The 9,562-nt window shown below is 63.5% G+C and overlaps 1 protein-coding gene across 1 annotated transcript; it reads right to left on the reverse strand.

Moving 5' to 3' along the window:
- Positions 1 to 161: 161 nt before the first annotated feature.
- On the reverse strand, positions 162 to 7,963 carry CDC34 (cell division cycle 34, ubiquitin conjugating enzyme). The gene is made up of 5 exons (XM_028126321.2): positions 7,736 to 7,963; positions 4,801 to 4,887; positions 4,574 to 4,671; positions 3,644 to 3,778; positions 162 to 742 (listed from the first exon to the last, which is right to left on the reverse strand). Exons 1-5 carry the CDS (start codon positions 7,910 to 7,912, stop codon positions 529 to 531), a joined length of 711 nt encoding a protein of 236 aa, XP_027982122.1. The 5' UTR covers positions 7,913 to 7,963; the 3' UTR covers positions 162 to 528.
- Between the last annotated feature and the right edge of the window lie 1,599 nt (positions 7,964 to 9,562).

Genomic DNA, 9,562 nt, shown 5'->3' on the forward strand with positions numbered 1-9,562 from the left:
CTGCCCAGACCCCAGATCCCTGCATCTCCTGGGGCGCTTGCAGGCACCCCAGCCCCTGCGCCTGGCAGGAAGGGTCACAGGCACGTGGGCACTGTGGGCATCCAGGGGCCCGGTGACAAACCGTTCTCTGCAGTCCTTTGGGGAGGCCAAGAAGAGCTTGGTTCTCTAGCTTCTCATAAAGTCGTTTTATTTAGATTCCAAACAAACCAAAGCAGAGAGAAGAGGTGACCACAAGTGAATCCGTCCACACACGAGCGGGGAGCCCGAGTCTCTGGCTCCAGCCAGCAGGAGCCGCGGACGAGCGGGGGGTCCGGGTCCCTCAGGCCCCTGCCGCCCAGGGAGGGAGGACAGGGCGGGCGGCCCTCCCCTCGGAAGCAGAGGACCCAGGACACACGCGGGGGAGGAGGGCGACCCCCGAGGAGACCACCCGAGGGGCCAGGCAGCACCCCTCCCGCGAGGCAGTCTCGGCGCCACACAGTCCGGGCCTGCTGAGGTAAGATCTGTAAGTTTATTCTCGGGGTCGCGGTGTCAGGACTCCTCGGTGCCAGAGTCGTCGTCCTCGTCCCCGAAGCAGCTGTCGGCCTCGGCCTCGGGCTCGCCGTCCTCGTAGTAGTCGTCGTAGAAGAGGTCCGAGCCCTCGTCAGGCGCCGGGGCCTTGGTCTTCACACAGTACTCGGCCAGCGTGGTGGGCACCTTCACGCCGTCCCGCTCCGCGTCCACCTTGGTTCCCAGGACCTGCTTCCTGGGGGAGAGAGGGCCTGCGGGTTACGGCTCTGTCGCCGCCGCGGTCCCACACCAGGAGCCAGCCCAGAGCAGCTCAGGTGCCCCAGGCAAGGGCCGGGCAGAGCAGGGCCCACGGCACGGGGGACCCCGAGGACCAGAGACGAGCGGTTCTGTGAGGTGTTCGGCCACGCACAGCCCTGCCTGAGACAGCAGAGATTCGGCAGCAGGGGCGGCAGGGCTACGACTCCGGCCGGAACTCCCCGCTCTTGTGTTCGGTGCCTGGGCCAGCGCGGCGCCCACCACACACGGGGGGACGGGCGCGGACAAGCACGGCCCACACTAAGAGGAAAATGGGGCTGCGGACGCCAAGGGCTCACACCCAGCACAGCGCATGGCTCTCTGGAGACTCATACTGAGCACAGCACGACTCCCGAGGTGGGGGTGCTCCCACCTAGAGCCCGACGTCCCAGCACAAGGCACAGCCGGAACGGACACTCTGCAGGACCACAGACAACGCGTCCCCTAAAGGCACCCACCAGCAGAGCGTGTGGGGAACACGGCTTGGCGGGGAGGGTGTGGGGTGGGCAGAAGCACGCATCACAGCCTCCCTCACGTGGGCGCATGTGAGCGGCCCCATAGGGAGTGTCTTAAAGGATAAAAACAGTCTGGTTTTAATTCTGGTGCCACGTGGGAGGTGGCTGGGAAAAGAACTGGGGCGCGGAGCAGGCCGTGTGGGCAGGGCCCTCCCCAGGTGCTGAGCCCCACCGGGAGGGTCCCTCAGGGCAGCACCTGAGGCTCACTGCGCAACTCTGGGGACACGCATTCCCTGCGGCAACAGCCAGCTCTGCTGCTCCTCATCTGCACAAACCAAAAGCCGTGACCACCCAGCCTCAGGGGACAAACTTACTTCCTGGGACAACAGGGGACAAGGACATGTGGAAAGGGGCCGCTCTGCAGGCACAGGGGTCACCTTGGGGCTGTGTGCGTGGTGTTGGGGGGGTAAGATGCACTCGGGTCACACAAGCAATACTGCAGAAATTGTTCAGATTATGCTCACATAAATCACTACAGAACCAGCAAAAATGGGCCAGACCCATAGAAGAAAGTGGACGTGGTTTCACCCTGAGAAGAGAGAGCTAAAATCAGCAGAAAGGGTTACTACAGAGCAGACGGGTGGGGGGGGGGGGGGAGGTGTGCACGCTGACGACACCCTGCATCCATCCAGGTGCACCTGGAGTACAGGGAACCGGGGGGCCACGGATGACAGGAGCACTGACGAGTGGGGGGGGGGGGAGAGAGAGAGAGTCTGTGGCCCGCCAGCGCGGATGGGCCTCCAAGGTCAGGCAGAGCAGCCGCCACAGAAGGCCAGGCTGCGGGGAAGTCTCAGGAGCGGTGGTTTGTGCGGGTATCTGCAAGGCCACACAAAAACAGTAACTGTCAGGTGACCTAGGAAGATCACAAAGCTTCCTTTTCGTTTCTCCTTGAACATTCATTTCTCTGTCACGAACACATCACCTCCTCACCCAACGTGAGCTTCTGTAGCTTTATCTGCGTGAACTATGCCAGATTAAAGTGCACAGCGGTGACTTCTGAGCCACATATGTCCCGTGATACCACCCCCTCACCCCGGAGGTTCTGCTGTGCCTCTTAAGTCCTGCCGCCCTGACAGCCACAGACGTGCCCTTCGATGCTGTGCGGACGTACACCAGGGTTGTTGCCAGTTTCTGGCAAACTGAAGCCAACGTTCTGAACGTTCGTGTGGATGCTGGTGTGGTCACTGTCCCCACTTCTCTGGGGTACTTAGACCTCTAACGGCGGGGTTGTACTGCAGCTACATGCAGACCTTACGCATCCTTCTAGGTAAAAGGTAAACAACAGAGAGTTTTTGGAAAAAACCTAATGAAGGGTTAAGTTGGTCATGAACAAATCTGTAAACCACGTTACAAAGTAACAATGGACAATGGACACAGAGCAGCTCACACAATGCAACAGAACAAGGGAGAGAAAAGCAGGTCAAGTGGCTCTGGGGCCTGAGCGGACAGCTTGTCTACCCTGGGCCTTAAAGCACGTTTCCACCCTGGTCCGGCACCTGCACCGCGCAGCATTCATTCTGTAAGAGGATTTCTTTCCAGGGATGGTCACCCACTTATTCCTAAGCAGGGAGCACTGGAAACGACCAAAACGAGAGCTGGATGGGTAGTTCTGGCCAATCCCTACACGACACACTGCTTGTAAAACCAAGAAAAAAATCTATTTTTTAGAAAAAAAGTGATTTTCTAAACACACCAGTATTGTGATCATTTTCTGTCTTTAGAAAATGATTCTAAGTTTCAAAATTATAAATGTAAATGATGTTCACAGCAGATCATGATGTGGAAAAGATACAGTGTGATACGTGAAAAACAAATTGCCCCCAGAAGAGAAAGCATGAAACAAAGTTGAGGGCAGGAGCCAGTCCGGGAAGGACCTGTTATGGAACACCGCCCACCTGCTGGATACTCATCATGGGGTGAGCAGGGGGCCAGGCTGCCCAGCAGGGGGTAAGACCCCAAGTATCGCCGAGCGTCACTGTGTTTCAGTCACGCAGCGAAGGCACCGCGGTAAGACCTTGTTCAAGCTTGGTGGTGGACGCTCGGGGGCTGGAGAAGGCGCACGCCATTAGGCCTGACCACGCGTACTTGGAAAGCACAGACACCGCCATTTCGCACGGTTCAGATGCAGTAAGCTACACACACGTGGTAGACACACAGACCACGTGCCTGCAGGACTGGGGCACCTCACGGCGTGACAGAGAGAAATAACACCTCTTTTCTTACAAAAAGCGGGGTGGGGGCACCCAGTGCACTGGCCACCCCCCAGTGACCGGGTCTCCCTCCCGGGACCGCTGCCCGTGAGTAAAGCCCAGGCGCGAGGGCCTCACCTGATGATGTCCGTGTACTCCCGGTCCTTGCCTTTGCTCTCTTTCCACTTCCTGTACATCACAGAGGCGTCCACGTTGGCCGGGGAGAAGGTGTTAGGTTCGTTGAGGAGCGAGATGACACTCAGCAGGATGGTCCTGGGGGAGCGTGGAGTCAGCAGGTGCAGGGTGCTCTCTGGCCACACCACCCCCCAAGAAGCTGGGCCTAGTGCCACAGCATTCGTGGAGATACCCAGAGGCCAGCACCCGCCCAGGGGCCCCCATGGCCCCCAACCCTGCAGGCGACATTTGGTGCTGCTGGTTTTTGTCTCAGGCCCCTAGGATAGCAGGGGCCGACTCCCAGCCCATCCCCCTCCACCCCGCCCGCTGGCCCAGGCCCAGGGACAAGACATGTGTGGGCAGCTGAAGCCAGGACCACCTTCGCTCCCCATGTCCTTGTCCCCAAGACATCCTGTAGGCAAGTGGGTCCCTCCGTGCCACCAGCTTTTACGGCTTGGGCTGGACTAAAGATGTGCAGGCAGGGAGGCCGGCCCACTCAGGGCGAACGGCTCAGTCCCGAGACGGAGGCGACTGCGCTCTGGGAGGGGACTGAGGCAGGAGGAGAGACCCCAGGGACAGGCAGAGGGACTGTGGGAGAGGAAATATGGACTCGAGACTCGCAGTGGCTGTTCCCGATGGTGGGGCACGGGGTATCAGGAGACGAGAGGAGAGGGTCTTGGGGCCCCCGGCACCCTGCGGGAGGCCAGCTTGCAGGGATCTCACAGCACTGCAGGGAATCGCGTCCCTGAGAGCAAGACAGGTGCCCTCCCACAGCTGTGTCTCCAGGCCTGGCCAGGCCTCAGGAAGCCCCACAGGAGCAAAGTCAGGAATGCTGCTGCGGGACAGGGTCCATCTACCGAGCAGCCCCTCAGACAGGGCCCGGTCTAGTCTCACCTGACGTTCTGGGTGGGGTTCCACCGCTCTGAGGGCAGCTCCCCGCTCTGGGGGTCATCGACTGGGGGGTGGAGGATGGAAATGCAAACGTCCCCCGTCTGTGTGGGGACAGGAAAGAGGGATCAGTGCTCACACCACTCCCCACTCTCATCAGGCAGCGCAGTGTCTCCCCCCACTCCCCGGCCCCAATACGGAGAGGCTGGGAGGGGCATGCCTGGTGGACTCACCTCATAGATGTTGGGGTGCCACATCTTGGTCAGGAATCGGAAGGCCGGTGGGGAGTACGGATAGTCGATGGGGAACTTGAGGCGTGCCTGGGGAGGGGCAGAGGGCAGGAGGGCTCAGCCAGTGCTTGGGGACTGTGCCCATGAACACTCAAACAAGGATGTCAATCAGGACAGACACGCCCACCACAAGAGGGCCGCCTGGACACATGCCTGTCACACATGCCCCTCAAAGGCCTCCTAGGACTATTTGGGGTCATCTGAGCTGATCTGGGCCCCTACCCTGCTGCTGAGGAGCAGCTCTAAGGCCAGTCTCAGCGCAGACCTGTGGGAGGGACCAGGAGCCGGGCCCCAGGGAGCATGGCGGGTTCAGGCCAGCACATAGCTCCGGGCTGGCAGGGCCCTGGACACTGTGCACCCCCAGCACGGTCGGTGGTGGACTCCCCAGCCTCAGTTTCCAGGTTGCGGGGAAGATTAAAATAGACGTGTGTTCACTCAGCAATCACTCCCGCCACCTCCGTGGGCCGGGCCCTGTGGGAGGAGATGAGTCAGTGCTGGATGGACAGGCTCTCTGCCCACAAGTGTCCATTACGGGGGGCCAGGAAGGCAGACAGGAAGGTCATGGGACAGATGCGGAGGGCCACCTGCCCAGGTGACAGAGCTGCTCAGGCCTCAGCAGGTAAAGAAGCTTCATTTGCTTGTTTAAGCCCCAGTCCCAGACATCGGGACGCCTGGCGGCACTCCAGGCTCTCGGGGGCTAGCCTGTGTGCGGGGAGCCAGAGCTGGGCACCTGTGCTGCAACTCCCCTAGGCCCATCTTTGGAAAGTGACCCTCCTGGGCAGGGGGCGTTCAGGGCATTTAGGGGAAGTCCCTCTGTTCTGGGGTGACCATGCTGAGGCCCAGAAGGTAAGTAACTTGCTGGTGACTGCAGAGCAAACCTAGAACTCGGAACCTGCCCTACAGATTTCTAAGTGATGGCCCTGAGAACAGGTGCAGCCTGCTGAGCCCTCCCCGGCACCCAACACCCACCAAGTCCCACCGCATACTGTTTCAAGCATCCCTGGACAGGACTTCACCGCTGAGCCAACCGAGGCTCAGAGAAGAAAAGTACCTTGCCCAAGGACACACAGCGGGTAAGCTGGGAGGAGGCTCCTCAACTGCTCCTCTCTGGCACCCCCTTCTGTACACTGCATTGCCTGAAAGCTCACTATGGCTTAGACGGCCAAGCTGGCAAGGAAGACGCTGTGGGAACTCGTTGGGAAGTGATGATGGCCCTCAGGGGCTTCCCAGTGTGCATTTCCACACTTCCTCTCCCCGCCCAGTCCCACCTAGACAGGAGGACCTCAGTGGGTGGCCACCCTAGGGCCACGCTGGCTTCGTGGAGGACAGGACCTGTGGCAGATGTGTTTGGAATCTGGCAGTTCCTTCTCTAGAAACATGGGATGATCCCCCCGATGCCAGCCTGGAGGATCTACCCACAATCCCTGCAACCATTAGTGGGCAAAAGTCAGAAACCCACATCCTTTCCTTCCAGACCTGTGAGCTCACTTAAGAGTCCTGGCCTGCCTGGTCTCAGGGTGGGACTCCATCATCCTGGCTGTGAGCGGAGCCCTTCTCCTTACAGCCCGAAGCAGACAAAAGAGGCCGGGAGAGGGCCCTAGTTAAACCGTTAGGCGATCAACCCCAAATCCATTCCCTGCGTGTCAGAGGCCGTGTTCCTGATGTGGAAGCCAGCCCAGGGCTGCCCACACTCATCCCGATCCCACCGCAGCACCAAGGGAACCTCAACTCAGGAATCACCCCCAGCTGACCAGGCTGCTCCCTCACGGCCACTGAGCAGGCTCAACTGAAACATTAGCCAAAGTGCAAACACAGACATCTGTCCTGGGAGCATCGCCGGCCCCTCCCCCACAGCCTGGTCTAGCTGTGGTTCCTGCTCCCCACCCAGGCCTCAGCCAGGCAGAACCTGGCAGGGCTGTGCAGCCTCTTGGCAGGCAGGCAGGGGTGGGGTGGGGTGGGGTGGGGGGGGGTGTTCCTAGGCTGACGGCTCATTCCCCACCTCTCATGCAGGGAGACCTGGGCCCTGTGCCTGTGGCTCAAAGAGCGAAGCCCTGCAATCTGAGAAGAGTCCTTCCAAGGCCACGTCTGGGCTCTGACGGTGAGGCCAAGAAAGCTGCCTGGGTCCTGGCTCAAGTCCCTTGTCACACTCGTCGGAAACAGCCAGTCCCAGGGACAGCACCCCCTCCCTGCTCCCAGCAACAAAAGAGAACTGCTCTGGACGACACTACCAGAGGACAGAAAAAACGACCCAGAGGGTGAGATCGAGCTCCAAGAGGCCATCTGCTTGGCGGTGGAACCGGGGAAAGGCCAGCTGGGGTGAGAGAGGGGCCCAGGGCCCGGCAGTCGCTCTCTGCGGTGTGGCTCTCCAGACAAAGTGGATGGCGGTGGTGACAAGCCTCAACCTTCCCGCGAGAACAGGTTACATAAAGCTCGGATGCAGCCAAGAGGGCCTGGCCCGCTGCTGTCGAGAAGGGTGGCCGCTGTCCAAGCAGCCCCAGCTGGCAGGGCCCCATCCGGGCCTTTGTTGGAGCCCCAGCAAGCGGCGGGGCAGCCCCCCCCCCCCCCAGGCTGGCCTCCCTCCCTCTCTCCCCCAACCCCGTGCTCCCCAACAATAGGGCTTGCTGGGTCTGGGGAAGCTCTTTGTCTCCTCCGGGCAGGGGGCGGGGAAGGCAGCGGAGGGCCTGGGTCGGGCCGAGGCAAGCAAGAGCCCCACGCCCAAACCGACAGGCAGCGCCCCCGGGGCTCCTCTCTGGGGGTCTCGGGGGCTGGCTGGGAAAGCGGGGGCCTGCAGCTGCTTCACAGGGGCCGGACGGACAGAGGGGGGCCACCGAGAGGAGAGGGGCCTGACGGGAACCGGGACCGCGAGCCGCCGGCTCACCTTGAAGTAGCCGCCCTCGTAGTAGGTGTTGGGGGGCCCGAAGATGGCCACCTCCCAGTTGTACAGGTCACCCTCGTCCACCAGGGTCACCCGGAAGCCCTCCACCGGCTCCTCCTGCAGCCCCTTGAGCTCGAGCAGCAGCGCCTTCTGCGAGCTGGGCACCAGCGGCCGGGCCATGGCGGCGGCGGCGGCGGGGCCCGGGGTCGGGGACGCGCTGGGCCGCGGGGCCGCCGCAGAGGCGCGGGACGGGCCGGGCCGCGCGCCGGCCGGGGGGGCGCCGGGGCCGGGGCCGCCGCCGCCGCCTTCCTCCTCTACGCCGCCGCCGCCGCCGCCGCCGCCGCCGCCAACGCCGCCGCCGCCGCCGCCGCCACTCGGGAGCCCTGAACGCTCCACTCGCTCTGGCGCCGCCGCCCGCCCGGCGCTCGCCTCGGCCTCGCCCGCGCGCCCCGCCCCACGCTGCGCCTGCGCACCGCCTCCGGTCCCCGACCGCGCCTGCGCGCCGCGGCGGGGCCCGGACTGAGCCTGCGCGCCCGCCCGCGGGGCACGCCGGGAAATAGAGTCCCCGCCCCCGCCCCGCCGAGCGCGCAGGCGCGACCGCCGGGAAGGGGGGGGCCGAGCGCGCAGGCGCCTTGGCGCTTCCGACCCCCGGGAGGCCGCAGCCACCGCCCCCCGCTCGGACGAGTACCCCGGATGCCTGTGCGCGGGGAGGCGGGCAGGGCTGGGCTGCGTGGTCCCGGCACCGGCCGCTGAGCTTTTGGGGTCTTTTTTATGACGTCCCAGCGCGGGGTGGGGCCGGGGGCGGGGAACTGGGGAGCCGGGCCGGGGGCGGGCCGCGGGCGGGGCGGGGCGGGGTCCTCTGGCCCGGGCGGGGCGGAAGCGGGCCGACTCCCTTCTCGGGTGGTTCTGGGCGAGAGGAAAGGGAGGGCCGGCCGGCAGTGGGGAGGCGGGAGGCCGGGTTGAGAGCCCTCGGCGGGCGGTGCCTCTGTCTCCCGTCCGAGGAGCCGAGAGTAGGGCGGAGCTTGGGGCGGAGTGCTAAGGCCCGGCGAGCTCAGTGCGGGACCCGGCGCCGAGGCGGGGAGGAGCCGCCCTGCTCGATTCAGTCCGACGGGCTGGAATCGAGATCGGCGAGACGCCCTCCCCAGACAAGCTGGGGAGATCAGTGTACCCCGTTTTCAGCTTTCCTTCGCAGCACGGATTCAGCACCCGTCCCGGCCGAACCCCCGGACAGTCCCACCTTCAGACGAGCCCTGGCCCTGGCTGTGCCCTAATCTCCCCAGCTCTCCCTTCCGACGGCGCCTGGGCTCAGACCTGGCTGGTCCTCGGCCTAGACACATGCCCCCCTTGCCAGGACACTTGGGCGTGAGAATTGAGCGTGGCGCCCCGGCTTCCGTCCTCCACGTCCTCGGGGTGACAGCTCCCCGTGAGGGTGGGCGTGGTGCTGTGGTTGCGCCCCGGGCATGCGGCTGCAGCCTTGCTGGCCAGCGTCAGGACATCCCACAGTTCCAGCGCCTTGGGTTGTGCCCAGGGGACCCCCTCCTCCAGGTGCCCCGACACCTGGGCCCTGGCCGTGGCCCAGCTGAGGACAGGCAGGTAAACCTGTCTCGGGCAAGGAAAGCCAAATTTCAACGACGGGAGAGGGACGGAGGACTCTGAGGGAGAGCCCTGGGCCGAGCAGCAGCTGCTGGTAGCCGGCCCAAGGCTGGGGCCTTGACTTTCTCACCTCCGCCCTGCACCCTGGGGGACCTGGAGCAGGCCCCTCGTCAGTAAAAAGGACTGTGTGCCCTTTGCCAAGGGTTCCAGGTGTTCTCACCCTCATTCTCTGCCTAG

The sequence above is a fragment of the Eumetopias jubatus genome, unplaced genomic scaffold (assembly GCF_037043125.1).
Source record: "Eumetopias jubatus isolate StellerSeaLion01/CBP00866 unplaced genomic scaffold, mEumJub1_p1.0 scaffold_1, whole genome shotgun sequence".
Taxonomy (NCBI): Eukaryota; Metazoa; Chordata; class Mammalia; order Carnivora; family Otariidae; genus Eumetopias; species Eumetopias jubatus.